At 34.3% G+C, this 27825-nt stretch overlaps 7 protein-coding genes and 1 long non-coding RNA gene across 9 annotated transcripts; 6 read left to right on the forward strand and 2 right to left on the reverse strand.

Annotated features, from left to right (window-relative positions):
• The first annotated feature begins 412 nt into the window (after positions 1–412).
• Positions 413–2699, forward strand: Tgt (tRNA-guanine transglycosylase). The gene is made up of 7 exons (XM_028320115.1): positions 413–495; positions 595–759; positions 843–1140; positions 1474–1717; positions 1796–1964; positions 2043–2237; positions 2327–2699. Exons 2-7 carry the CDS (start codon positions 628–630, stop codon positions 2480–2482), a joined length of 1194 nt encoding a protein of 397 aa, XP_028175916.1. The 5' UTR covers positions 413–495; positions 595–627; the 3' UTR covers positions 2483–2699.
• ccdc25 (coiled-coil domain containing 25 protein) lies at positions 2594–3815 on the reverse strand. Its single transcript, XM_028320117.1, has 4 exons — positions 3651–3815; positions 3467–3558; positions 3036–3182; positions 2594–2946 (listed from the first exon to the last, which is right to left on the reverse strand). The coding sequence occupies exons 1-4, from the start codon at positions 3721–3723 to the stop codon at positions 2635–2637; spliced, it is 624 nt and encodes a 207-aa protein (XP_028175918.1). The 5' UTR covers positions 3724–3815; the 3' UTR covers positions 2594–2634.
• A 149-nt stretch (positions 3816–3964) lies between these two features.
• Positions 3965–5269, forward strand: NC2beta (negative cofactor 2beta). The gene is made up of 3 exons (XM_028320089.1): positions 3965–4363; positions 4581–4744; positions 5046–5269. Exons 1-3 carry the CDS (start codon positions 4123–4125, stop codon positions 5193–5195), a joined length of 555 nt encoding a protein of 184 aa, XP_028175890.1. The 5' UTR covers positions 3965–4122; the 3' UTR covers positions 5196–5269.
• Positions 5270–6024: 755 nt separating this feature from the next.
• On the forward strand, positions 6025–8562 carry LOC114364125 (uncharacterized). 2 transcript variants are annotated; one of them, XM_028320132.1, is made up of 5 exons: positions 6025–6124; positions 6556–6699; positions 6799–6999; positions 8151–8220; positions 8336–8562. In XM_028320132.1, exons 1-5 carry the CDS (start codon positions 6047–6049, stop codon positions 8509–8511), a joined length of 669 nt encoding a protein of 222 aa, XP_028175933.1. In that variant the 5' UTR covers positions 6025–6046; the 3' UTR covers positions 8512–8562. The 2 variants fall into 2 exon arrangements, with proteins under 2 accessions (XP_028175933.1, XP_028175934.1); XM_028320133.1 differs by having other exon boundaries at positions 8346–8450.
• A 1919-nt stretch (positions 8563–10481) lies between these two features.
• LOC114364105 (uncharacterized) lies at positions 10482–15478 on the forward strand. Its single transcript, XR_003656825.1, has 2 exons — positions 10482–10610; positions 15366–15478. It is a non-coding gene; the product is annotated as an uncharacterized LOC114364105 (long non-coding RNA).
• LOC114364103 (uncharacterized) lies at positions 10715–15331 on the forward strand. Its single transcript, XM_028320107.1, has 2 exons — positions 10715–11235; positions 12022–15331. The coding sequence occupies exon 2, from the start codon at positions 12027–12029 to the stop codon at positions 14604–14606; it is 2580 nt and encodes an 859-aa protein (XP_028175908.1). The 5' UTR covers positions 10715–11235; positions 12022–12026; the 3' UTR covers positions 14607–15331.
• A 14-nt stretch (positions 15479–15492) lies between the features above and the next one.
• On the reverse strand, positions 15493–17050 carry LOC114364104 (dolichyldiphosphatase 1). The gene is made up of 5 exons (XM_028320109.1): positions 16804–17050; positions 16618–16718; positions 16371–16549; positions 16054–16281; positions 15493–15949 (listed from the first exon to the last, which is right to left on the reverse strand). The coding sequence occupies exons 1-5, from the start codon at positions 16895–16897 to the stop codon at positions 15817–15819; spliced, it is 735 nt and encodes a 244-aa protein (XP_028175910.1). The 5' UTR covers positions 16898–17050; the 3' UTR covers positions 15493–15816.
• A 1564-nt stretch (positions 17051–18614) lies between these two features.
• On the forward strand, positions 18615–26772 carry Tpr2 (Tetratricopeptide repeat protein 2). The gene is made up of 8 exons (XM_028320085.1): positions 18615–18783; positions 19441–19691; positions 21086–21284; positions 21867–22005; positions 22204–22321; positions 23780–24197; positions 24417–24595; positions 25839–26772. The coding sequence occupies exons 1-8, from the start codon at positions 18716–18718 to the stop codon at positions 25952–25954; spliced, it is 1488 nt and encodes a 495-aa protein (XP_028175886.1). The 5' UTR covers positions 18615–18715; the 3' UTR covers positions 25955–26772.
• The last annotated feature ends 1053 nt before the right edge of the window (positions 26773–27825 follow it).

Genomic DNA, 27825 nt, shown 5'->3' on the forward strand with positions numbered 1-27825 from the left:
TCTCAAACTCAAGTCAAACGCCTTCACGAACATTTGCTGTTTTAGTGAAAAATAAGGTGTTCGGACTTTTTTGGCGTTTTCATTTTGTTTGCGTGTGAAGTGTGAACTTTACCGCGATACCGAATTTGCATTTGAATTGGAGACGTTAAAAATTAGCGCAATCGGGGCACAGATGGCGCCTTTAACGACTATTTCGTCTTCGTTAGTGCGTGAACTTTACCGCGAAATCGAGTTGCATTAGTTGCATATCAGCTGGAATGTAAATGAAGGCAACTGGAGATGAAACGCAAAATGAATTGGAGACATTACAAATTAGCGCAATCGGGGCGCTGAAGACTTGGCTGTATTGCTTAATTCCTTTTCAAAAGAAAAAAATCCGCAAAAAAAATATTCACTGTCAGTGTCAGTTTTTGTTTGCTTGTTGTCGTCTGTTGGTTAATCCAAATAAACTCAAAATATTTTGATTTCGTCGATTTTAATCAAGTATATAAATAGGTACACTTAATTGCTTCAATTGAAATAAACAATTATTATTACTAGTAACAAGAAAAACCTAATCATATTCTAATTATTAAACACTAACCGTCTTTACAGATTGCACGAAGCGCGATTATTCGTGGTTTTAAAATGGGATCCAAATCAAAAGCTCTTACATTTCATGTCCAAGCAGAGTGCAAAACATCGCGTGCACGGGCTGGACTTATGCAATTACCACACTATAATGTTAAGACTCCAGTATTTATGCCAGTTGGAACTCAGGTACGACCAAATGTCACAAATTCACAATTTATAATCAAATCTGTTGCAGTCAGAAAATAATATTTACTTAACAATGTTTCTAGGGTACTATGAAAGGGCTTTTACCTGAACAACTTGAAAATTTAGATTGTGAAATAATATTAGGTAACACTTACCACTTGGGAAATCGTCCTGGAACTGAAATATTGGAAAAAGCTGGTGGCCTTCATAAATTCATGTCGTGGAATAGAGCTCTGTTGACTGATTCAGGAGGATTTCAAATGGTGTCACTACTAAAGTTAGCAGAGATAACTGAAGAAGGAGTTAAGTTCAGATCACCCTATGACAATTCTGAAATAATGTTGACTCCTGAAAAATCCATTGAAATCCAAAATTGTATAGGTATGTAAAGCTAATATGGGGCACACTGAAAACCAGCGCCGTGGTCTTCGTCACCATGGGCCACGGCATATGCTGAGTGGAGTCCCGTTGCAGTGGGCATCTTGTTGGTGGATGGGTGGCACTGCTCAGTTTACTCTTGTTTTTATTTTTTCTTCTTCCATTATTATGTGCCACTGTCATGTCTATGTAATTGCCTGTATTTGTGTGATGTCCATTGTAATAAATGTGTCTTTCTTTCTTTCTTTCTTTCTTTTAATAACAACTTATAATGGATTGATTAGAGGGCTTATATGGAAAGTCCTTTCAATCTTAACACTTTTTTTTTTCTTTCAGGTGCAGACATCATTATGCAACTGGATGATGTGGTAAGAACTACATTCCAAGACTATGATCGCATTAAAGAGGCCACTGAAAGAACAAGCCGGTGGTTGGATCGTTGTTTAAAAGCTCATAAGAGACCATCTGAGCAAAGTATTTTCCCAATTGTACAAGGTTTACTAAATAGTGAACTGAGAGAGAAAAGTGCTAGAGACCACATGTCCAAGAATGTGAATGGATTTGCTATTGGAGGATTAAGGTTATTATTCCAAATAGTTTTATAGTAAGTTTAACAAATCTTTAAAAGTAAGTTTACAGTCTTATTGTTTATTCCTAGTGGTGGCGAAGCAAAAGATCAATTTTGGCCTATGGTTAGCCTAAGTACAGGCATTTTAGACTCCAAAAGACCACGTTATTTAATGGGTGTGGGGTTGGCCATTGACCTTGTAATTTGTGTTGCACTTGGAGTGGATATGTTTGACTGTGTATACCCTACTCGTACTGCTGTGAGTAAATATTGAATACTTTCACACTATACAACACTGTGTTACTTATTTATGAGTCATCAAAATTTCCCTTTTCAGAGATTTGGGTGTGCTCTTATAAGCACAGGACAGCTGAACTTGAGGCAAAAACAGTATGAAACTGACTTGAATCCAATTGACAAGGACTGTTCATGCTCCACTTGTAAAACTTACACAAGAGCATACCTACACTCAATTGTTACAGTGGAAACTGTAGCCTGTCATCTCATTTCTGTCCACAATCTAGCATTTCAGGTAGTTTTATTCATAATACTAGACTAAAATAACTTTCAATTGTTATAACAAAACATTACCAATCTAATAATTCTCTTTCAATATTGCAGATGCGGCTTATGCAAACTATGAGGCAAAACATTGAAAAGGGAACATTTCCTCAATTTGTAAATAACTTTGTGAATGAACTGTACAGTGATACTGAAATTCCCCCTTGGATAATAGATTCATTAAGTTCTGTTGGAATACAAATTAATAAGGAATAAATGAAATTGCAAGTTAAATAGTTACTTTTTTGCTAATACATAATCCTAAAAAAACAGTATAAGAGGTAATATTGCTGTTTTAAATCACATAATTGTATTAACAAGGCTGAATAGGGAACAGAAATGTTTTATATTAGGTATTGGATTGGTTTTTACATAAAATCATCAGAATCATTGCCATCATAATTAGTAGTCATATTTTCAGATTTCATCAAAGTAGAATAACTTCTAAGCTCTGCTTCTTCTTTCTTTCTTTTCTCTTCTTCCTTTTCTTTTTCTTTCTTCTCTCTCATTACCTTTTTCTTGTCTTCTCTTTCTTCCCTGTCTCTATTTTCTCTCTCTTGCCTTAAATCTGGGAATGCTTCCTTTTTAGTCTTATTAAGTCTATTAACTATCTCATTATTTCTTTTAGCCACTCTGACTTTCCTCACATCTTTATCTTTGTGAAATGCTACTTGTCCAACCTAAAACAAAAACCAGTTTTAGTGACATTATTTTAGTTAAATTAATTAAGCTACCTATACTTCAATTTATAATAATAAGAAAAATTTACCTCCATTGAGGGGGTTTTCTTAAGGTTTGACCACATGGTGTAAACAATGTCAATATCATTCATTTTGTTACCCAAAATTGAATTAGCCTTTACCAACTGGCACGCATCATCCAGAACCGAGTTTGGTATATCATCAATTGTTTGACCCTGTAAAACAAAATAAATAATATTTCATTCAATTTTATTGTAACAGATTGTTGACAAAATGGAATAAAACTTATTTTTCAATATTCGCTACAGAAACTTGTGAACATTCTAAATAAAATCTACCATACAATAGCTAAACTACAAATGTTAGAAGTTTTCGTTTTTGTTCACATTTCTGATACCGGCTTAGATAAATCGATACTGGTATATAAATTAAGTACATAGGTAATTGTAAAACTGTACAATCAATTCAGACCTAAATATTGATACTCGATCAGACTTACAGGTGCTAAGCGAAGGTAAACATGGGCGGAAGATACTTTATCGACATGGAACCATACATCTTCTGGCCAGCCCCACTTAATGAGATCTTCATCTGAAATAAAACTTCGGTTAGTGGAAAAAAAAACACATGAGTACACTAAATCACTTGTTCATAACCTATTTTTAATCCTACTATGATCTTACTTTCGTGTTTATCTGCACCCATAAATAAAATTACAGATGGTGAAACCACACTGCTGGTAAAATAAAAGACCATTCTGAATACGATTCACGTTACTTTATTTAGGAAAGTTAAGGTTTCACCAAATTTTACCGATATGTATTTACATTTCATTTACCAGTAATGACATTTGTCAAAATGACTGACGGGCAGGAAGTGACAGTATTTTTTTTTTTGTTTTGCTTGCAGGAAAGGCAAATATAAGTAAAGCCCGGTCCATAGTTTAAACATCAATGATTTCGTTTCAGTCAGTGTCAAATGTCAATGTCAAAAAGATATCGATTGACAGCTTTGATTTGGTTGGTTCTTGATTGGTTTTTTGCTTTTGTTCAGAAATAAATAATTTCCTCCAGTCTCAGTAAAAATAGCTACTGTCTCTTGAGACTTACGAACTGAACAACTAACATATTATCTGAAAAGTATATTATCCAAACTATGGGAAGTCCAGAGCGCGAGTTATGCCCTCCTCCTTCTGAAGAAGACGAACTGACACTCCCTAGAGCAAGTATAAACAAAATGATCAAGGAATTGGTGCCCTCAGTCCGAGTGGCTTTTGAGTCACGAGAACTGATATTGAATTGCTGTACAGAATTTATTCATTTGCTAAGTTCTGAGGCTAATGAAGTCTGTAATCAAAGCAATAAAAAAACAATCAATGCTGAACATGTTTTGACTGGTAAGACAACATTGGTTTGTTTATTTATTTACAAAAACCGTTTCTCTGCTAAGCTCCACTTCTTAATTTTTATTGTTCATACACACACTGGAACAATCTTCTCAGCCTCGCATTTACTTTGTATATCCATGATTAGTATTGTCTAATTTTATTACCACACAGCTAAGTAGTTCCTATCACCTTTACCTAATTAATTGTTTTATTTTTCACATTCCAGCATTGGACAGACTAGGATTTACAGATTACACATTAGAAGCAGAAGCTGTGCTCAAAGACTGCAAGGCTGTAGCTGCCAAAAGGAGAAGACAAAGTACTAGGCTGGAAAACTTGGGAATTCCAGAGGAAGAACTTTTGCGACAACAACAGGAATTATTTGCAAAAGTATGTTTTATTATCATTACACTCAGTAAATCATTCATCAGCCTTTGGTGACGGCAGAAATGATGCCAACATATTTTGAACTTTAGTGAGTTATGGTTTAAAACCAATGAAAAATATTTTACTCCATACCAGTAAAAGAGTTAAACTTTGAATAAATTGATTAATAGGTAGATTTTTGTCTAATTTAACTAATTACTATAGTACCTAAGTAAAGTTTGTATATGGAAAAGTGTATGTCCAGCACTGGGCCCATGTAGTTTGTTTTAACGCACCATTTCAATAGCACTATTGTTATTTTCAGGCGCGTGAAGAGCAAGCTAAACAAGAACATCAGCAGTGGTTACTTCTGCAGCAGCAAGGGCTGGTCGGCGCCGACGGGGCAGCTCCGCCGTACATCCCTCCACCTTCAGCAAACAAACATGAAGACGACGAGGACGATGACTATTCCTAAACAAGGGGCAATTAAATAGCTAATGACTAAAAAGTTTATATCAATAAAACTTGATATTATCTAACCTGTGATGATGGTAGAAAGAGCAATGATAAAGAAGTATTTTGAGAAAACAAAAATGTATTATTTAATGATTCTGCTTTCCAAAAGACATTTTTGGGCAACTATTGTGAAGGCTTAGCGAATCAGCTTCAGAGAATATTATGCTCAGAACAGCATAAGGGCCTTCAAAGATGCCACAGTATTTATTGGTGTGCCCGCCGCAGCACTTCTGCCAGGTGGCATTTGGCAGCAAATTTGAAGGCTTTACTGCTGTTCACAACCATAGAGGGGTAAATACTTCTAATATTGTTCTTTTTTCTTTCTATGGAAGTTTTTATTAAATAAACGGCATTAAATAAATGAATTAATGTTTATGGGTTTTTTAATTGCTATGCATTTTTAATACTGAATATACTTAACTGACTTGGGCACGGTATTTCACAGATTTCTCATTATACCTACTCTCCGAAAAAGTCTATTTGACCAAAAGGTCATAACCCAGGACCAGAAAACACGACTGGATACCGTGAAAACTTAGACGCGCTTGAGCAAAGTTGATACCTTGCTAGTTATTAGGGCAGGTAGGTAAAATGTAGGTAACCGTTTATCCACGATTTGCGTGGTTTGGCCTTGGCGTTTAAAGCTCATAATTTTTTTTTCTAGTTTATTATTATTGAGTATGGTTTGTAATGTTTATTGAAATATTTTAATCTATATTAATATTGACAGGGTAATCATCAATGTCACATTGATCTGTTTACATTTTCACTACACACTCACAACAAAATTGACGAAAGTATGTTTTAAAAATGAGCAGTAATAATGTAAATAAAAATTATAAACGTCCAAAACAGAAAACACAATCGACTACTAATCCGGATCGCCCAGTAACTAACAAATGACTAATTTAAAAACTGTTTTACTAGGAGAGTGCTATGCTCGGAGTTTCTCTGCGTGATCGAATCAGAAATGAGGAGATCCACAGGAAAACGAAAGTAACCGTCCGCGACATAGCTCGCAGATTGCCTAACTTAAGTGGCAGTGGGCGGGGCACGTAGTTCGTAGAGCTGATGACCGATGACTGATGATGATGATGATGAGGCTGAAAAGTTCTAGACTGGCGACCAAGTTTTGAAAAACATAGTTTGGACAGGCCACCCACTAGGGAGGGCCGACGATCTGGTGAACCGGAGGATGCGGGCAGCGGAGGACCCCGGTCGTTGTGGAAATCCATGGGAGAGGCCTTTGTCCAGTAGTGTCTTTTGGCTGAAACGAACAAAGGATACGATCAAGTAAAACAATGCTTACCTACTTCCAGAAACAGACAAATAGAACCTTGGAGAAAGATAAAGCAGAACCGTTATGTCCATTGGCAGCGAAGGACTCTGAATGGGTAGACATTTTGCAGTCACCGGGTTCCGACCCTGCTAACTCGTCCACCAACGTATCTGATGAAGAGGAAGTACTACAACTCGTAAATTTTATTTGCAGGCCGAAAGGCCCAGTTTATAGAACATTTATCTAAAATATTACATTTGCTAATAAAATTCAAATATCTCAGGTAGATTGTGAAGATGGCCCTCAAATGAAACCGCTGGCTATTATGTTCCCTGGTTTACTAGAAAAAGATCCTAACACATTACAAGGGATGCTTAACAAGGCAATGTCAACCACAGAAGTGACGAAGCATTTGGTAGATCTAGGTCAAAAAGCCAACTTTACTTTTATGAAAAAGGCAGATCGATTGATACCACCAGATAAGGTAAAGATAGGACTTGATTGCTAATCTTCATCATTTAGAAATTATGTTAGGTAGGCCTAATTACTTCTGAACTATTTCGATTGAGAAACAACTGTAATGCCTAAGATCATAAGAATAATAAGAAGATAACCGTAATCCTGGATTGCTGAATGCAGGCCGCCACCAACCGGCCATTGTGGAAATCATTGGGGGAGGCCTATGTTCAGTAGTGGACGTCCTATGACTGAAATGATGATGATGATAAACCGTAATCCTCCGCGATTAGCGATAATAATAATAAAATAATAAATAAATAAATCTTTGGACAATTTCACACAGCGCCAGCTAGCCCCAAAGTAAGCAACTTAATGCTTGTGTTATGGGTGCTAGCTTGACGGATATACTACTTATATACTTTTTTTTTTAAATACATAAATATTATACATAGTCACACCCAGACCCGTCACAGAAATTAAAATTCATCATTTCAATTTCTGCCCGGCCGGGAATCGAACCCGGGACCTCTCGGCATAGTAGTCCGTTCTGAACCACTACACCAAACGGCCGACTATACTAAACGAATACCCGAATGGTGAATGGTGTTGGACTGGCCGACCCGAATCCAGATCTAAGAAACGCAGGTTCGAACCCCGCCGCCGCGCCGCGCCGCTCTCAACTACTTATTTACTTTTGATAAACCCACTCGTTCACACTCTTAGCACAAACACAAGCATATTTAGCTTACCATAAGGGGTTCAGGGGACTTACTACTTGTTCTGGCTGCAATAAGTACATAAATGGATTTAGGTATCTGAGCTGACTGAGTTCCTAACGTATTAAGTACCTACCACTTATATTATTATCCAACCTGATGGAGAGATAAAAAGATTTAAATACGCCTCATGAAACAGACAAGAAGTAAAAGTTCGAAACCGCGTAACCGCGTCAATTCATGCGGTCTTATCGCTACGAAGCGATCTGAATCTCTTGCAGACCAGAGAGGGTAGGTTATAAATGGTGGGTCGCTTTCGCTAGGATTTGTATCGAGGTAGCAGACCTATTGGCACAGAATGAGTAGGTACTTGTACATAATCTGGCGCCTACAATACATAAGCCATCGGGTCAGAGTGATGTTGATTCCGACGCAATTAATAAAAAACTTTTAATTTCAGGTATGGTTGGAAAGTCTTACAGAAAATAGTAATTCATTTACATCAATGACATCGGCTTTATTTAGTGGCAGTAAGTTAATATTATTACTTATCCTATAATTAAGTATACCTACTGATAAAGTGACTGTGAGATGCATGAGTCTAGGAATCTGTGGTGATTACCCTATAAAAGCTTATTTGAAAAGGTCTTTCAAGCGATTATGATGCTGACAACGAGGTCGTAATATGTAACCATAGTAGGATAAAAAGAAACGAGAAACAGAACAGCACAACAAATATACAAAGGACAAACATAAGTTCGGACGATATATTGACAGTTATAAAACAAATAGTGGCAGAAATCATCCAGGTTGGTACCTAATTCATGAATTAATCAATTGTTATTTGCGATTAATCTAGCTGCATCTCTGTAGAGGCGATTTATTATGTGCGTTCCCTTCGAGAGGCCACTGTGGAAAACGAAGGTTTCGTATACATAAAGATTTAGCAGGACCTCTAAAACAAATGTAGCCAGAATGATAAATTTGTAGGTGTTGTAAGTTGGACGCTACAACCTGCCGAATGTGGCCCCTCAGATGAACTATGTCAAATACGAAATTACTGAATCTGACCAAATAAGATGATTTTGATGAATGGTAATATTTAGGAGGTAAATCGTAGGGCTACATACGAAAATAAGAGCTCTGGATAGTTACTTCAAATAAAGAAAATCCAATCAGACGATGGGCCCTCAGTTCTTCAGTGCACAAATTTTACTTTAATGCTACAAATTGGAACTTAAGACTAAGTTTCTTTGGTAAGGTTTTAATTTTAGCAGAAGTAGTCACAATGCTACCCTGAGAGTACAGGGTTTATATATTTATTTTTTGAAGAAGTGACTCTGGATCCTTCTAAAGACACATTTTTGGGGTAAAAACCTTTCCTATAATGAAACGAAGTTTAGAACTAGGCTTTTAAATGGTTGTGCTTGTCGCGGGAGGTGCGATTTATTTGATTTCAAGTGTATTTAACATTACAACTTTATCTTGAATTTTTTTAATCGTGGTATAAGTTGTGTAGGGGACACTTTTTCTATTTATCCATTAATTTTCTGATGTGTGGTTACCCTAATACGAATATTTTGTTCACACATAAATGAGTCACTTTTATAACAAGAAAGGAAATATTTACACACCATACAGATACTTAAGTTTGTACTACGAAATGACTACGTTTTTTATAATATTATTTTATATTATTACACCTTCCACCTTGTCTCTAAATATGATAACTTTTTTCTAAAACGTGTGGCCCGAGGGCTCACTTTACTAGAGCTTTTATTCTGTACTAGTAGAATATATAAACCCTGTACTCTCAGGGTAGCATTGTGGCTACTTCTGCTAAAATTAAAACCTTACCAAAGAAACTTAGTCTTAAGTTCCAATTTGTAGCATTAAAGTAAAATTTGTGCACTGGAGAACTGAGGGCCCATCATTTGATTGGATTTTCTTTATTAGCAGTAACTATCCAGAGCTCTTATTTTCGTATGTAGCCCTACGATTTACCTCCTAAATATTACCATTCATCAAAATCATCTTATTTGGTCAGATTCAGTAATTTCGTATTTGACATAGTTCGTCTGAGGGACCACATTCGGAAGGTTGTAGCGTCCAACTTACAACACCTACAAATTTATCATTCTGGCTACATTTGTTTTAGAGGTCCTGCTAAATCTTTATGTATACGAAACCTTCGTTTTCCACAGTGGCCTCTCGAAGGGAACGCACATGATTTATTAACCCTTTACATTTTCACCACAATTTTACGATAGTACCTACTTATATTATTTTAATTTCAGGGAGAAGACTTTTGATAAATAGAAAAAAAAGGTGGCGAAAAATAATGAATAAGAAACTTTCGTGAAATAAATTCAATACCTAATAATATAGTTTTTATTTTCAAAGTAATAATGGATTCCTTAAAAAGTAGGTACTAGCCAGGGTACTGTTTTAAGAATTTAAGTATAGGTACCTAAAATAAAATACCTGCACATTGTACAGACGAAAGCTGTGTACGTCAAGTTAAACACTGTGGCATCATTATAAATGATTGTCATGACTATTATTTTGCAACACACAAGTAGGTGTGGACGTGCTGTCGACTTCTCTAGATTGTGCACACCACAAACCTAGCAATGTAAAACGAATATTCGTTTGAATTTGCTGGCCTGTAATTGTAAGCATACCTAGATGTTTTACTATTTCATCTTTATCTCTTTGTGTTAGTGGCTGATATTAAAACGTACTTGGAATGCCATTTTGCTTTCTGTAAAAAAAAGAAAATATAAATAACATAAAACATTTATTGTAACTAAAACAGTATAAAAACATTCATAATTATTATGAGAAAGAAATACATACACGTGTAGGTCTCTACAATACAATATGGAATTACCTTGCCTTTACCTAAAATTTTGAAAAGGTATATTAATNGGGTGAATAAACTATTTTTTGTTTTTTACTGTCCCTGAAGTGTTTTTTTATTTTACATGAAAACTGAATTACGTTCTGTTAATATAAAATTGTTAAAAGCAATTAAGATCATTGGCAGTTAAATTACGTAAATAATAAAATACATTTTCACAAATTCTATATTTTTTGAGCTGGTTACCCAGTAGACAATTTTGGACTCCCATACAAAAATTTACTGTCCCCATAGCCACTTCGTCATAAGTTTTGAAGCTTGTTATGAAAAAAATGTATTATCACTATAAATGTTTTAGTACGTCAGTAGAATTAAAAGTCCATAGTTTTTAATAAACCAATAAAAGTCTAAGATATTTAATAATTTAAACCTTTTTTTGCCTTTTTACTGAGTGTCCCCGATAGAGTAGCGATATTTTTGTCTCCCGACTTACCCAACATATTTAGCAAGTTATGTAGATAAATGGCACCACGCCTGATCGGACCAATCAGGAAGTGTTTTAAGTATCACGTGGTTGAGTTTGTGAACCCCGTGATGCTCTAGTCACTCTGCCAGTTCGTCCGAGAGTTCGATTGAGGTCGGGTGGTTTTATTGTCGGTCCGCTGGGAGACTTCGTATTTTCGTAAGTATTTTACACTTTTTACTCATTTTGAACTAAATTACTATTTAAATGTAGTCTAATATGTCGTGTTAGTATACATTTGTGTGATTTGTTACATAATAGTGCAGATAAAACAATTTATCTGTTAAATGTCTTCTGGGTAACCTGTCCCCTTGCTTACTTTTTGGGTGACCCAAGAGACAGTTGCAGTGACTCAGGAGATCATGCATTTTTTTTGTTATTAACACATTATTTTTAAGCGAGATATTTACCAAATTGTATTTTTACTGTATTTTCTGAAATTCGTCTTATAAACTACACTCATAAAGTTTGCTATTCCATAAAGTACTTTAAGTGAATAGGCTAGATGACAAAATTTCAATTATTTGTCCGTCAGACAGATAATTAGAAAATATTAGACTCATAATATTTTTTATTTTCTTTCATAATTAGTAAATAATAAAAGTGCTAAATCGAGTTGAAATGGCGCATTACGTCACGCTTGAGTAGATTTTTTACTCAAAAGTGACGTCACGCGACTTTTCAACTCAATATAATACTGTAATTATTCGATTATGCAAAAAAAAATGTATCCAATTTTTTTTTATTGTGTCTTACGGACTAAATATAATTTCGATTTCATCACCCAGTCATCATCCCTATTCTAGTAATAGTACATTCAATATCTTACTAAGGTTTAATTTTGATTTCTTGTGTGCTTCTAAAATAGTTTGTAAATTTTTCGTATTGCCAAAGGTTATTATTTTGCATTTAAAAAAAATCTTAGTAAATAATCATTTGTTACAGAAAATATGGCGCCATTAACTCCAGCTGAAAAACAAAAACGATATAAAGAAAAATTAAAACAAAATAAAGAGAAATACGAAGAGTATAAGAAAAAAAAGAGAGAACATTATCACGCAAAAAAGAGACTTGTAAATGATTTAACACCCAAAGAAAAGTATAATGCTAGAGTGATATGGAAATTAAGAAAGAGAAACCTAAGACAAAAAAAGAAAAATTTGCAGAGAGTTTTAGAAGTTACACCCCCAAGTTCTCCTATCTTACAAGAACAAGAACAAAATCACACACCACATGTTTCGCCAGTTCCTCAGATTTTAATGCAAAACCCCGATTCGACGAAAAAGGAAAAAGGAAGAAAAAAGGTGAAAACTAATCGGTCAAAATTGTACAAAGAAAACTTAAAACTTAAAGAGCAAATTGAAAAGCTTACAAAGAAGTGCGAAAAATATAAGAAACGTTCCCAAAGAACTGAAAAAAATAAAAAACCTAAGGAAGAGCAAAAACTACAGCATGAAATCAAATATAAAAAGCTAAGTAATGCTATAAAAGAGAGATACCAAAATGTTACAAAAAACCGGGACAAACAACTATTTAAAGATATTTTTGATAACATGGAAGGGCAGGCAAAAAGAGAAATAATTAAAGAATCCTTGGGATTACAAGGCCAAGTAAGAACTACTAAAGAAATCAGGGAAAAACAAACAAAATTGCGAAAACTATTGCATCATTTTTTTCTCAGAGATGACATATCAAGAGCTACAGCAGGAAAAAAAGAAACGCTAACGAAGAATAAAACAAAAGTACAGATAAGATTCCTTCTGGATAGTATGAAAAATTTGTATAAAATATTTAAGCAAGAAAAACCAGAAACGAGATGTTCATATTATTACTTCACTAGAAACAAGCCTTTTTTCGTTATCAAGCCATCAGTTGATGGTCGTGAAATGTGTCTGTGCAAATTGCATGTTAACCCTACTTTGAAGGCACAGATACTAAAAAGAAAGAGAGTTATTCACACCGATGACTTGAGCGTACTTATTTCGTCCACAGTTTGTGATATAAATAAGGAAGATTGCATGTATGGAAAATGCGACAAATGTGGTAAGAACGAAGTTAAGCATGACGTTACACGGGATACTGAACCGATAAAATGGCAAGAATGGGGCAGAAAACAGGAAATATATGAGAAGGAGGGAAACAAAATGAAAACATTCAAGAACATTAAGGAAGAGAAAGAAGGAATACTTAAGGAGTTAATGCTGTCATTTAATCAAGAATTCAAACGATTAAAAAAACATGTATATAACATGAAAATACAGTTCCAAAGTTTTAGATTGGCAATAAGTAATTTACAAGAAGAAGAGGCGGTGATTGTTGTAGATTTCAGTGAAAATTATGAGTGCAAATACCATCAAGAAATTCAAGCGCACCATTTCGGAGGATCAAGGCAGCAGGTGTCATTGCATACAGTTGTGGTCTATGTGCCTGGTAAAAATAAACGCAATATTGAATCGTATTGCACTGTTTCAGCCTCAACAAACCATCAACCCGCTGCCATATGGGCCCATCTGCATCCTGTTTTGACTGATATTCGCAATAATTTTCCACTTATTAAGACTGTGCATTTTTTCAGCGATGGACCTTTTAGCCAATATAGGCAGAAGCAGAACTTTTATCTTAGCTCGACGAAAACATTCGATTATGGTTTTTCGGCAATGACGTGGTCATTTTTTGAAGCAGGTCACGGGAAAGGCCCCGCTGACGGCATTGGTGGTTTTCTTAAAAGAGCGGCCGACAACATTGTCGCGACTGGACGAGACATAGTGTGTGCAGAACAATTTTATGAAGCAGTAAAGGATATGAGTAAGATCAAACTTTTTTTAATTTCTTCACAAGAAATAGAAAGCATTAAGAATCAATTGCCGAAAAATATTACACCTTTAATGGGAACTTTACATGTTCACCAAGTATTCACTACAGTTCGAGGTGAGTTGCAATATAGAAATTTAAGCTGCTTTTGTGACAGAGGCTTTTGTTTCTGTCTTAAACCTAAAACGTATCGTCCAGTCACAATTCCTGTTTCTGTTGAAACAGAAAATATTTTAATTGAAAGCCTTGTTTCATCTGATGATGATACTCCTCTGAGTAACTACAAAAAATGTTCCAAAACTCCTCTAAAGGAGGTGAAACTAAAAGATCTAGCTATGCCACGTGGCAAAAAAATTTATGATATCGTATATAATACGCCTAACATTTCTGATGATGACCAAGAACCATCTACTTCCGGACTTAACAAAGAAAATTGCCAAATTTCCTGTGGAGATTTTTTAATTGTCAACGTGCACGCTACGAAAGGGAAAATTTTCAAATATGCTTGTGTTGTTAATAACCTTGATGACGATGGTGATATATTCGTGACATTTCTAAGGAATGTCAAACATGCCCAACTTTTTCGTTTAGACAAGACAGACGTATCTTTTATAGATTATAGAGATATTGTTCAAATTCTTGAGAAACCCACAACTAAAGTTAAACGTGATCAAACATATTACGAATTTAGTAAAGCTATAGATATTTTTGAAATGTGATAATATAGTACCTAGTGATCTCATAATTCAAGTCATTTTAATACTTAAACATTCTGTTAAATGTATCTTTTTATTATTGTTAAGTAATAATATTGTTAAGTAAGATTGTTAAGACTGTTACACGTAATAAAAGTTAAACTTGTATTTTGTTAATGCTAGTGAGTCAATTTTTTATGTAGTTGTAAGTTGTGTCTCCTGAGTCACACTTTTGTCTTCTGACAAACTCAATTGTCCCCTTATTAGTGTGGTGATTTTTGCATACTACTGCCATAACCAGCATTTGTGCATAATTGTTTTTATTAATAATGTTTTTATTTTATAGGAGAAGTATTCCTACTTTTTGTTTTGATTCTGTGATAATTTGTTTTAAAAATATGACAAAGTTCTGTATTGATTTTTTAAATAGTGACTCCAGAGACGTGATATCGGATTATTCCGAAAACCCCTTAATAGTTTTTAAGCATTTCAAGACTGATAACTATTAGTTTTGTGCATCTCTTAAAATAAAAGTAATTAAATTAACAATTTCATGTGTTTTCTTTGATTAAAATATCAGTAACCCAGGGGACGCAGAATGTGACCTATATCTGTTTTTAGTCTAATATCTGGCTTAAATTTACTTAAAGATCGTGCCCTATCCTGAAAAATTAAAGAAGTATATGTAAGGTTACTAAATAATCTAATTAAACAATGGAAACGTGACTATTATTTTTCGTAAAAATTTTGCAAGCATATACAAAAAAAAGTTGATCCACCCAGGTATATTAATAGTAATTAATTAAAATATTAAATTGGATCATTTACATTGGCTTAATGGTATGATAATAATTTATTAACATTTCTCTTAAAATGAAGGTAGAATTACACACAACCAAGTAACTGCAGAAACAACTTGTTGTTAAATACTATAGCTTGATAAATTACTCATATTCACTTTTAACATTGACACTAAATTACTAGAATGTCTCACAAGTCTATTATTGCATAAATATATACATCAGGACATGAAAATCTAGAGAACTTTATACAATCTTTATGTGCAATCTTAAAGGCTACAGTAAAGTATTCTTAGTCATTATGGAAATAGTGAGGGAACAAATTCCGTCTTCATTAACAACATGCCACCTAGCAGTGTGACCACTGAGGTGGCAATCAGACGTCACGTACGGGGCTTAAGCACCACCGTGGGGACGCGGATGCAAGCGTACCGTCATTGGGTCGGTTTCAGAGCTGCCAACTTGCGTCCACGAGTTCTTGCTTCTTGTCTGGATGTAGTGTATTCAAACCACAAGACATTTGGTATCAATGTTGTATCTCTGATCATCAACATTTCACAAAATTTTCTGCAACAAAGAAAATAAAATAATATATTGTGATTTTGTCAAATAAAGATTGTAGATGTATTAATGCATGTAATTATTTTTTTTTCTTTCTTAATTATACTCACAAAGATACTAATTGTGGGAACAATGGCGTGAATATTCGGTGTACTAGGGCAAACCAAATAGTAGCAAATAGGCAGCCAACAAGGGCCCCCACGAACACTTGAAGAGTAGTGTGATAGTGAAGATATACTCTTCCTATGCACACGAGCAGAGCCAGAATCATACAACCACCTACAATAATAACTCTCCATAGTGCAGATATGATGCTGTTATTATTTATATGGTGTAACCTGCAAAAAGAAGAAGAAAAAATGAAATGTATAAATAAAATTTGCATCAAAACTAAATTTGGTAACTGTAGATAAAAAAAACTTCTTACCTAATTACAACAAAATACAATACATATACACTGAAAAACCACACAAACTGTGCATGAGATGAAGGCATCCCATACTCATTATACAAATGCCCTCTTGCTAGTGGTCTTGCTTCACATATGGAGTGTTTAAGTACAATATTTAGCGCTTCATTTATTAGTGTACCACAAAAAAATGCAATCTGAAAAAAAGATTATATGTAGAATATCTAAGGTATATTGGAATACCCTCTGAAATATATATACTTACAGTATGAAGGTCTCTCCGAAATAATATGAGTGCTACAAAACCAGCTCCAATTCCAAATGGGGATAGACTTATAAAAGCAAAGAATTTTCCAATCCAATCACCTTAAATTAATTTTTAAAATTAAAGAATATCGCCTTTATAAAATTATAATCAAAGATAACATTATTTTATCAGGAATTAGGGTACCTTTTGGGTATTCCACAAGGGTAAGAGCCAGTGGTTGCCATTCGATATCATCATTGTGGATGTTATCGCTAATTGGTGCAGTAGAATCTTCCATTTTTGTTTTTTATAACTTAATATATACTTATTTTGTCATTTTTAAGCAGGGTCGAATCACTAAAACTGGAAGCCTTATTTATATTATCGTAAATTTAATCAGGCCCGACATCAGCAAAGCAAGCCCAAGTAAATCAGTAAATGTCACAGTCAATCAATGTCAATTAAATGAATGTCAAGTTGTTGTCATTTTGACTTTAGTACGCAGATTATGTATTTTCAGCCAAAGATATAGTAATAAATATAAAACGTTTATTTACACTACGCTTTCTATTTAGGGAATTAATATTTTTATTCAAAACGAGTGTTTTGACGATTGTTTTATTTTGTGTTCAATGCTGTTAAAATGCGAGAAAACACTTCACATGCTTCATTCTGACATTAAAATATTCTGTGACATTGAAATACGAGCCACTAAGTAATGAAACCTACTACTTTAAGGTTTAGTCAATTTTTTACTTGATTTAATTGTTTTTGCATGTATAGCCTGCTGACCAGGAACATAAAAACCCTCGCCATGTTGCGGAAAACTAATGGTACTAATTTCTTTTAATGGCAACAGTAACTGAAAACTTCATTGACATGTCACCTTGCATGTCAGTCTATTGTTGTCAAAGTGTAAACAAACTTTATTTTAAATGTGTGCAATTGATTTTGTGAATTAAATTGCTAAAATATTTTTATAGTCGTGAAAGAAAAGTGGTTCACGATGTGTTAATGTATTTGTCGAAGAGAAATACTAAGGGTTCGGACAATATTTTCATTGAATAATGTTTCCGACAAAGGTTGTCAAATTGACTGACATGTTTATCGTATGGTACAGTCCACTATGAAAATTAGCTGTAGTCTGTTTCAACTACCTATTTTAAAGTTTTTTGTCACTTTCTAAGTTTTGAATTTTATGGAATTGGGAAAGAAGTACCGAGTTTGAAGCGTTCATGAGCAGACATTGCAGTTGAATATTTATAGTCGTGAAAGAAAAGTGGTTCACGATGTGTTAATGTATTTGTCGAAGAGAAATACTAAGGGTTCGGACAATATTTTCATTGAATAATGTTTCCGACAAAGGTTGTCAAATTGACTGACATGTTTATCGTATGGTACAGTCCACTATGAAAATTAGCTGTAGTCTGTTTCAACTACCTATTTTAAAGTTTTTTGTCACTTTCTAAGTTTTGAATTTTATGGAATTGGGAAAGAAGTACCGAGTTTGAAGCGTTCATGAGCAGACATTGCAGTTGAATATTCATGTTCTGAATTTGATTATTGATGAATAATAAAATAAATCCTACTAGCTCGATTGATGGTTTCATTTAATTTATTTAAACCAGGTTATCTTTAATAATATTTTTCGTTAATTTATGAAAATATCAAATTAGCCCGTAATCCTGAATCCTGATACATAAATTTAGCCTATTAATTTAACACATGTACGACTGTACTCAGTGTTGCACTATCAAATGCAATTGAAGCGCCTCTGTGCCAGGGTTTTTATGTTCCTGGTCAGGCTTTAATGTATGCATCTGCGCTGCATAAATAATTTGTATATCTAAAAATTGTAATATCAATTGAACTGTATAAAATCAATTGAATAATTTTAGTCGCCCTAACCACAGCCCTAACTTAATCAATACTAAACCGTTCATTCTTTCATTCATTTCAATGGTGCCAACATAACCACGAAGAATTTTTGATTCACTTCATTCATTCCTAGATCAGTCCTTCTTCGTTCGTTCTTTTACGAATCAGTCTTCAAAATAAAGGGATTCTGTTTTTCATTTAATTTAAAAAAATATCTTGTTTTATAAAAATCATCAAGATGGCAGAGTCTGATGTTGCTGATTTGGATCTCACTATTGACGATTTAGTTCCAAAAAGTCCAGAAAGGTAAAGACCCTAAAAATCCCATCTATTTTTCCATCGACATTGTTATTTTCAGAAAATACCAGGCAATGTGGTAAACCAACAGTGATTAAAATATGTTATCTAAAATGTGTTGGTATAGGTATTTCTATAAATGCTCGTCGATTTTTCAGAGTAACGAATAGATTCGTTGACATTTGACCTACTTCTACTTCTAGGTACCTTTGCCTTTGTTTAAGGTTGATAGTCCAAAAGTAGGTCTATCTTTTTACCTGAAATTCATATAAATACACCTAGCAACTTGTAAGAAAGTATTAGAAAGTAATATCAGTGACTACACACTCTTAACCATTTGTTACTGAAATTGTTCTTTTTTCTTCAACCTAACAACAGAATTTTGGAAATTGTCTTTAACAGATGTGTCTACTTACTATTTAATAATATTCAACTGTTATGAAAGGCCTATTTATTAATTATATTAACATCAAATTAAGGGTCATTCCANTTTTTAACCCTCGGTAACATTTGTCATGGAATGACCCTTAACATAATTTTGTTGAGTAAATTCATAAAAATGACAACAGGTTATTTTAGTATTGTGCTATTGCAGTTTTGTATACGGTGAATAAATTATCATTTTATAATTCAACACATAATCTTAAATTGTTTTTCTTTTTACAGACTGGCTGAAGAAAAAAAAGAAAGCGGAAACCATTTATATAAATTCAAAAATTATAAAGGAGCCCTAACCATGTATGATGAAGCAATTAAACTTTGTCCCGAGAATGCTGCATACTACGGCAACAGATCTGCTTGCTACATGATGTTAGGCCAGTACAAAAAGGCATTGGAGGATGCACAGAAAGCCGTCACATTGGACCCGACATATACCAAGGGATTCATCCGTATTGCAAAATGTTGTATTGCACTAGGTAATACTTTGTAACTATGTTTCTTTAAATGTAAGTTCACTCATACTCATTTTTCTCTTGTCTACAAAGACTGTAATAAAAGCTCATGTAAATATCTGAGACTTCATAGGTTTATTTTTTTAAAATCTTTATTGCACACTCAAAAAAATACAGTACAAAAGGCGAATTTAATGCCATGTGGGATTCTCTACCAGCTAACTTTAGATAAAACGGAGAAGTTTCATTACTAAAAATTAATACATTTTTTGTTCTCACAAGTCTAGTGATGTACATAGCTGGGCATTAACTCGTTAATCGTTAATTAACGAAGTTAACATTTCTATTAACGGATTAACTTTTAAGTTAACTTTAAAAAATGTTAACGGACTCGTTAACTTCCGTTAAATAATCCTAAGTCCGTTAATAGTTAATCCAGTACCTACTATTTACCAAAAAGATACAGCAGGCACGCTGAAAAACGCTAGAAAAGCGTTCTGACAAGTACGTTCGGGCTTCCAGAACTTCCAGAACCCAAATCAACAGTTTTTGTAACCAGATCACTAACGAGACTTGTTAGTATGTGTGGGACAACTCTTGCAACTGAATTTAAGACCAGTTTTCCTCAACCGATTGAGATTGGTATACTTATGTAAGTACGATGACAATGCAATGTTATGGTAAGTAACATTGAACTGGACTGATGATGGAGTCATGAGGTGGCCATAGGAACTCCTAAATGAAACGGCGGCATCGCATCGAATTTGGGTTCGTTGGATTTGTCTTTTCGAGCACTTTAGTACTAAATGATGTCCAGGGTCCTGATGATGGAGTCACGAGGTGGCCATAGGAATTCCTAAACGAAACGGTGGAAACTTATCGAGTTTGGGTTTGCTGGATTTGTTTTTTGGAGCACTTTGGTGCTAAATTGTATTGTAATTGAACCAAGGCTCTGAGATTGAGATACTACTAAAAAGTGTAAAATAAAATTATAATACTTTTTTAAAAACAAGCTTTTATTCTGAAATGCAGTTGTACTAAAACGAAAAAAATAATTGTACTTATGCAAGCCTAGCTTCAAATATGTAATTTCGAAAGCTTGTGGCGCAAACATAAAAGAGGAATAAATTCCATGCGCGATACAAGCTTTCGAAATTATTTGAACCTTGCCTACAAAATTATTTTTTTCGTTTTATTATCATGTGTTAACGGATTAACGATTAACGTTAACTTGCGTTAAATCTGGCGAAATGTAACGTTTTAACGTTTAACGAAGTTAATTTTTTTATTAACGGTTTAACGATTAACGAAGTTAACTATTTGATTAACGGTGCCCAGCTATGGTGATGTACAACGTACAACACGCTTTATAGCGTTGAGTTATGAGAATGCAAAGTGACGTACACCGTTTGTCCAAGGTGACTTGTCTGGTGGGGAGCAGGCGGTGGCGCGAGCGAGCGAGCTGGGCGGAGCGGAGTGCGCGACGAGCGAGCGCCGCGCGCTGGAGTCTCTGAGGCGCCTGCACGACGAAGGCCAGCGCGCCATGGAGGCTGCGGACTACCGCCGCGTCGTCTTCTGCATGGACCGCTGCCTCGACTACAGCCCGTCTTGCTCAAAGTTAGTACGAACTTGTGATAAGATAAAGTTGATTGAATGACGTTGAAAGATATTTTAGTAGAAATTTTTGCAAAATTATTTTATTTTGTTATGGATTCCATGTTTTCAAATGTCTACACTTACTATAGTGTACAAATAGTTAATTTTATGGCCACAAATAAAAAAGCTAATGAATAAATAAAGTAACGAATGACCATTTCTTTATAATAAATTTTCGAAAATTTTTGAATGCAGTTTTCTTTCTTTTTAAAAATAAATGAATGTTTTCTTTCAGTAAAATTTTCTATCTACAGTATTAAGAGTACTTTCCCTCCAGGAGGCATTACTAAATTCCACCCTGTATATTTAAGCATAAAAACAAATCTAAAGATTTCTTACTATCATACCAAGTCATATCATATTATAAGTACATATACTGTTATTGTTTTGTAATCACATACTATGGCACATAACACATAACTGTGGCTCCGAACATGTGTTTATATTTTGATCAAAACTCATAAAATCACTGTGGATGATTATTGCCCATTGTTTGATATAATCGTTTCAATGTCTACATAAAATTACGTTTTTACGTTTCAGGGCCAAGCTCAAAAAAGCCGAATGTTTGGCAATGCTTGGGCGTTGCCAGGAAGCTCAGGAAATCGCCAATGACTCTTTACGTTTCGATAGTCTGGATGCCGAAGCCATTTATGTGCGAGGTTTATGCCTTTATTTTGAGGTATGTACATGTGATTATCACTAAAATAATTTTATTTTTGTTTTGGAGCTGTAGAAATGATTGCAAAATTAAACAACAAAATGATACTGAGATGTGTAATAGGAAGTTACATTGTTTTTTGTCAACCAAATACTGCAGTGAAGACCAATCAAGTGTACCAGATGATTGAAATTAATATTTCATAATTGTTTTTTATAGGACAAAGACGAGCAAGCCTTCAAGCATTTCCAACAAGTGTTGCGGTTGGCGCCTGACCACAAAAAAGCTATGGAAACATATAAAAGAGCGAAACTTCTCAAACAGAAGAAAGAAGAAGGTAATGTACCTTTTTGTATTATTTTTTATATCGGAACTGTAGATCCTAAAGAACTTACAGTAGAACCTGATTATAACTATGCTCAAGGGACCGATGATATTACGTCATACTAAAGAAGTAATGTTTTAAGCAATTCCTCAACAAATTAACCAACCAAATCAAAAAAGCGTTTGGTTGTTATAAGCGTCGTACTAAACGGATTCTACTGTATAAAGTAATAATTTACAATTATGTTTTTATTACAGTTGCCGCGAATACTCGCTATTATTCGGTATTCGGCATTACTCGACATTTTTTTGATATTCGTCGAATACCGAATAATAGCTAGTATTATTCGGCATTCGGCGAATAGTCGTCTAAAATAAACTTTTAGTGAACAAAAAAACTAATGAGTTAAAAATATTCATATTTTTATTATTTTCCCTAATAAAACAATACACAATATCAATTATTATTTGTAATATGTACCTGTGCCTATCATATTCATGAAATTAAATTAGTTAGGCTTTTTAATTAATATTTAAAACCCAACAGAGGCAGATTGTGGTGCAAAAAACCATTTTTTTCTGCACGTTCGGGAGCAAGTCGGTTTCGTTTTTCCTCGTAAATTAAACCTGCCTCGGAAAATAATAGTATGTCTGAATAAACAGAGCTTGCTGGTGTGATTAAGTATCGTTTAGCAAGTTTACTTAATATAGGAAATCTATTCTTATTGGTACTCAAAGTCCACCATTCATATGGGTTTATTTTTCTGTCAGCCTTTGCTAATGCGATGTAGTGGGCGATTTCTTCAGCAGTGGCATTCTAGGGGTGCTCTTCAGTAGGTTGATTATTCAAAACATGCCCAAAATTTACTACATATTATACGAGTATGTAGGTATGACATACATTGTAGGTATAACATGAAACAGATTTAATTAACTTTATTGTTTTCTTTTCTCACAACCTTAGAAGAAATTAGAAATAATTTTAATGTTTTTATGTCGAATAGTAATGTCGAGTTATTCGACTATTCGCCAAAGTGAATGGCGATTAATCGGTATTCGACTATTCGCTATAACCACTATTCGCGGCAACTCTAGTTTTTATAGATTTATCCGTAATATCTAGAATGTTTGGCGCCGCATTATCGGCATACTAGTAAATATTACGCCTTTTATGATTTGCTGAAGGTTGGTAGTACATAACTTAATTAAAATTTTTTTGGCCATCTGGCCTCGTAATTAAACACCAGACTAACAGGGAGCAATTGTTTTAAGTTTGAATTGAGCGTTACCACTCTAGAGTCATAAAATGCTTCATTTACTTGTATGGAATGCATTAAAAAATTATACTGTATATGCATTAAAAAATTATGCGTAAGGAAGACCGTAAACCTTCGCCAACCAAGTTTCGCGCTAGGTAATAATTGATGAAATAGTTAGCACAATTTACTTATTATTCCTAATTAATTCACAGGAAACGAAGCATTTAAAATGGGTAGATGGCAACAAGCTTTGACTCTCTACAATGAAGCGTTGACTGTAGATAAGAATAACAAGACTGTAAATGCCAAGTTGTATTTCAACAAAGCAACCGTATGCGCCAAACTGAACCAAATCAAGGAGGCTGCGGAGGCCTGCACTGCTGCCCTCGAGCTGGACGAAAATTACGTCAAGGCTCTCCTCAGACGCGCCAAGTGCTACACAGAACTCGGCGAGTATGAGGAGGCTGTGAAAGACTACGAGAAACTGTACAAGATTGACAAAAGCAAAGAGAACAAACAACTCCTACACGAGGCCAAACTTGCCCATAAGAAGTCTAAACGCAAGGATTATTACAAGATTCTTGGCATTGAAAAAACTGCATCTGAGGATGACATCAAAAAAGCTTACAGGTATGATTTCATAGTTGTTAATAATTTAAATTTTCTTTTATTTCAATCCCGGGACATTGATCATCACAATAATATGTAATACGAAATCTTGGTTATTGATCCATCTTGTACACTTGATTTTGTGTTGTCTTTGCTTATGTTGTCATCTACGGTAACAAGGGCGAATTACAGTGTAATTAAGTATAACCAGCCTCTGTAATAATTTATTATGTATTTCAGGAAGCGCGCATTAGTGCATCACCCGGACAGACACGCGGGCGCGTCTGACAACGAGCGGCGTGAGCAGGAGCGCCGCTTCAAGGAGGTTGGCGAAGCCTACGGGGTGCTCAGCGACCCCAAGAAGCGCGCGCGATACGACCACGGGCACGACCTGGACGACGACGGCGCGGGCATGCCGGGTAACTACTCCTTACAGCGCTCCCGGCCCGGCATCGGTTGACGAGTAGCGCCGCTTCACTCCTTGATGCGAAGTGAAGCTTTGATGAGGCGTACGGCTTACGGCTAGGACTAAAGGCTTCTCTGTGTTTGTTGATATCCATCATAGATAGGTGAGGTGGCCGTACCAACTGTAGTTAACCAGTTGAGCTCCCATCGATATCTATGATGGGTATTTGTAGCTCAACCTCAACCCCAGTTAGTTTATGATACAATGGCAGAACGTACTGAACTGAACTGAATAATCTCGTATGTTTTCACACAGTGAAATTGAAGTTGCAGGTAAAACTAATCCAACATTTTGTTGTTACGTTTAAAGAAATTATTTACTTCAATGTGAAAATATTAATTATAATTTTGAACAAACCAATATCCGCTTTCAGCGTCAAGAAACACCAGATTCAAAACTGGAACAAGAACCCAGGCAGGTCAATCGCACCACTCTGGAGGCTCTAGCAAAACTTCACGAAAAAGGAAACACAGCTTATAAAATATTACTAAGTCAAAATCTCTTTAAAACTATTATCATTCCACCCTAACATTGAATAGGTATAATGTTGATTATAATGTTGAAACTACTTGAAATTTTTATTTTGTTAAATGTGAGATCGCGCTTTTCAAAGGTGGCTATTCACTAGATTATGATGATTATTTACAAGTTAGTAGAATAAACAAGAACTACATAATAAAATTTGTTACTAAAAACATATTTTTATTTTTACATTTTCTTTCTGTTTTCTGTACAGAGGGCATGTTTGTAGAAAGTATATAAAAATAAAATACTTAAAGGAAGTAAGCACATTTTTTACCAAATTACTGCGTTCTGGCATTGTATTGATTGGCAGCATTGACAGCCAGATTTTTTGCTGGGTGATGTAAAATGGGTTAACTTAAAACCTGCATGCAGTTAGTAAATAGAGGGTTTCATTTCCAACACTCCATGTTGAAGACCTTTTTTACAAATGCCAATATCTGTACTTTTAGACATTATAGATAATTACAAAGTTTAAATTAAAAGCCCCATAATAATTTATGTCGTTTTACATGAGTAAAACGAAAGACTACATTATGCAAATGTCTACAGCCTCTTCCTAGTTAATCTACAAGGCAACATCCTAGGTAAATCTGTTGCATATAGCATAAAATAAATTAGTACTTCAGACTATAAAATACCAAGAAGAATACTTAATTATAATTTTGTTTCAGATATCGACCCCAACGTTGTATTCCAAACATTCTTCAATCGTGGTGGCGGACAGCATTACGGTTTTCATTCGGATAGTGGATTCCCTGGTTCCACTTTTAGTTTCCAGTTTGGTTAATTTAGTCACAAACAGAACCATTTGTTAATTGGCAAGTTATTTTTTAGGTAACGTAAAAAACAGTTTATGGTATAGGATAAAAATTAGCTCCCAATTAATTTTCTGTCATTCCACACTAAAATACTTATATTATAATAATAACAAGATGGATATAGTTGGCAGTAATAATACTCTCCAGAGCAGAATAGAATGGTGTGTGCAACTCTTGGCCCCTCCCTTTTCCGAATTTTAAATAATATGTGACCATCGATTTAAGAAACTTTATGGTGTGGATGGTTGTTCTATTGGGCTATAGGTACCTACACAAGATATGGTCATTAGGTAAGACCGCCTTACTTATTGTAGAATAAATGATTCAAATAATAATGCATACAAACATATGTAGCGATTAATTAATAATATGGACTGATTTGGTTAAGTAAATTTAATTTTCGTTATTTCCTTAATAATAGCATGTGAATACTTTTTCGTGTTCTTAACCTTTTTAAAATAATGTTATTATTACATTCTTCAGCTAACAATGTTAATATAGTGTTCATAAAATATTTTGAAGCTAATGAAAATTCAATAAATGTATAAATAAAATATAAACTACGAAAGTAGCGCTCCTCAGTCATAATATTGGAGAATGTTCACTAGTTTTTGTTTAATGTGGTTGAATTAAAACCAACCGTTAATGAACCTTCTAACTTATGCCGCACTAGGCCGGGACAGCCGGGAGCACTTCGGATTCGTTTTTGTACGATTACGAAAGTACGTGCAATACTTACTTATGTAATACACGTGATTCTCCATCTAATATCAAAGTATTGACCTTATTAGTACTGACAAAATTGTATTCCGAAGTTCGCCCAGCCTTGACATACATTTCAGAATTTATATTGATAGTAGCTGTGATTATTGATAAAAACTCTGAAGTTGTATCAATTTATACATGTAAATTATCATCATCATATTCATTAAATAGGTATATTGACACCAAAAATATATTATACAATTGAAACATTTTTAAATTGTTCTTAAAATATCTGTTAATGATTATTATGATTTCATAGTTATGAAAAGTCTTTTCTTTCTTTCAATTAATAATATAATTAATGTAAGTGGTGTCAACATCCCTATAATTAAAGTGAAACTACAGTTTCTGAAAATATACTACTGTAATATTTCTTCAAAATTTAAGACATAATTATGTATAGTTGTCATATTGTATATAAAAGTAATTGAATTCATGAATGTTGGTCCCTTAATATAGTCTACGTTGCTAAAGCCTCTGATATACAGCTTGCGTCACTGCAGTGCGGAGTAAAAATTCAATGTTAATGATGACGACACGGCTGTCGGTCACATCATCACAACGTATGAATGATTTTAAATCATCGATTTACTCCGCACCGCACCGACCAGGGACTTTAAAAGAGTAAAAGTATTTCTAAAAGGTAATAAATATTATTCATTACCGAAAAAGTCTTTTCTCAGAATTGTTTTGGCTCTTATACACCACTATTTTTTAACTATTGAATTATTTAGAGTAAAAAACATACGGGTCGAATTGAGAACCTCCTCCTTTTTTGAAGTCGGTTGAAAATGGCCTTAATCGGAAACAAATAATACCTTTGTTAATATTTAATAAAATGCCAAGAAACCCAATTGCTTTTAGCTATTTGAAAATTGTTACTTTTTGTTGTGGGAGGTTATTATTAATCTTATGAATATTGTCTTCGTTAGTTAAAAAGAAGGGGTGTATAATATCTGTTTGTGATGTATTTTGATTGCAAAAGTAGATAACCACTGCCTTACAACTTCAAATGTTGCATTATTGTTTAAGTATTTTTACTACAATGTACGCAGTAGCAAGTTATCTACATTTT

Source organism: Ostrinia furnacalis, unplaced genomic scaffold (assembly GCF_004193835.3).
Source record: "Ostrinia furnacalis isolate ACB-3 unplaced genomic scaffold, ASM419383v2 OfSCF7348, whole genome shotgun sequence".
NCBI classification, from domain to species: Eukaryota; Metazoa; Arthropoda; class Insecta; order Lepidoptera; family Crambidae; genus Ostrinia; species Ostrinia furnacalis.

What these genes read in the sequence shown, in the direction of transcription:
- Tpr2 (XM_028320085.1), top strand. Translation starts at nt 18,716, where the DNA reads ATGGCAGAGTCTGATGTTGCTGATTTGGATCTCACTATTGACGATTTA. An exon ending in CAAACAGAAGAAAGAAGAAG is followed by an intron (nt 22,322 to 23,779) that starts GTAATGTACCTT and finishes ATTAATTCACAG; the next exon opens with GAAACGAAGCATTTAAAATG. An exon ending in GACATCAAAAAAGCTTACAG is followed by an intron (nt 24,198 to 24,416) that starts GTATGATTTCAT and finishes TATGTATTTCAG; the next exon opens with GAAGCGCGCATTAGTGCATC.
- LOC114364103 (XM_028320107.1), top strand. Translation starts at nt 12,027, where the DNA reads ATGGCGCCATTAACTCCAGCTGAAAAACAAAAACGATATAAAGAAAAA.
- LOC114364125 (XM_028320132.1), top strand. Translation starts at nt 6,047, where the DNA reads ATGAGCAGTAATAATGTAAATAAAAATTATAAACGTCCAAAACAGAAA. An exon ending in CTACTAATCCGGATCGCCCA is followed by an intron (nt 6,125 to 6,555) that starts GTAACTAACAAA and finishes ACCTACTTCCAG; the next exon opens with AAACAGACAAATAGAACCTT. An exon ending in GATTGATACCACCAGATAAG is followed by an intron (nt 7,000 to 8,150) that starts GTAAAGATAGGA and finishes TTTTAATTTCAG; the next exon opens with GTATGGTTGGAAAGTCTTAC.
- Tgt (XM_028320115.1), top strand. Translation starts at nt 628, where the DNA reads ATGGGATCCAAATCAAAAGCTCTTACATTTCATGTCCAAGCAGAGTGC. An exon ending in TTATGCCAGTTGGAACTCAG is followed by an intron (nt 760 to 842) that starts GTACGACCAAAT and finishes CAATGTTTCTAG; the next exon opens with GGTACTATGAAAGGGCTTTT. An exon ending in TGAAATCCAAAATTGTATAG is followed by an intron (nt 1,141 to 1,473) that starts GTATGTAAAGCT and finishes TTTTTCTTTCAG; the next exon opens with GTGCAGACATCATTATGCAA.
- ccdc25 (XM_028320117.1), bottom strand. Translation starts at nt 3,723, where the DNA reads ATGGTCTTTTATTTTACCAGCAGTGTGGTTTCACCATCTGTAATTTTA. An exon ending in GGGTGCAGATAAACACGAAA is followed by an intron (nt 3,559 to 3,650) that starts GTAAGATCATAG and finishes GTTTTATTTCAG; the next exon opens with ATGAAGATCTCATTAAGTGG. An exon ending in TTTACCTTCGCTTAGCACCT is followed by an intron (nt 3,183 to 3,466) that starts GTAAGTCTGATC and finishes TTTGTTTTACAG; the next exon opens with GGTCAAACAATTGATGATAT.
- NC2beta (XM_028320089.1), top strand. Translation starts at nt 4,123, where the DNA reads ATGGGAAGTCCAGAGCGCGAGTTATGCCCTCCTCCTTCTGAAGAAGAC. An exon ending in TGCTGAACATGTTTTGACTG is followed by an intron (nt 4,364 to 4,580) that starts GTAAGACAACAT and finishes TTCACATTCCAG; the next exon opens with CATTGGACAGACTAGGATTT. An exon ending in AACAGGAATTATTTGCAAAA is followed by an intron (nt 4,745 to 5,045) that starts GTATGTTTTATT and finishes TGTTATTTTCAG; the next exon opens with GCGCGTGAAGAGCAAGCTAA.
- LOC114364104 (XM_028320109.1), bottom strand. Translation starts at nt 16,897, where the DNA reads ATGGAAGATTCTACTGCACCAATTAGCGATAACATCCACAATGATGAT. An exon ending in TTCGGAGAGACCTTCATACT is followed by an intron (nt 16,550 to 16,617) that starts GTAAGTATATAT and finishes TCTTTTTTTCAG; the next exon opens with ATTGCATTTTTTTGTGGTAC. An exon ending in TTCCCACAATTAGTATCTTT is followed by an intron (nt 15,950 to 16,053) that starts GTGAGTATAATT and finishes TCTTTGTTGCAG; the next exon opens with AAAATTTTGTGAAATGTTGA.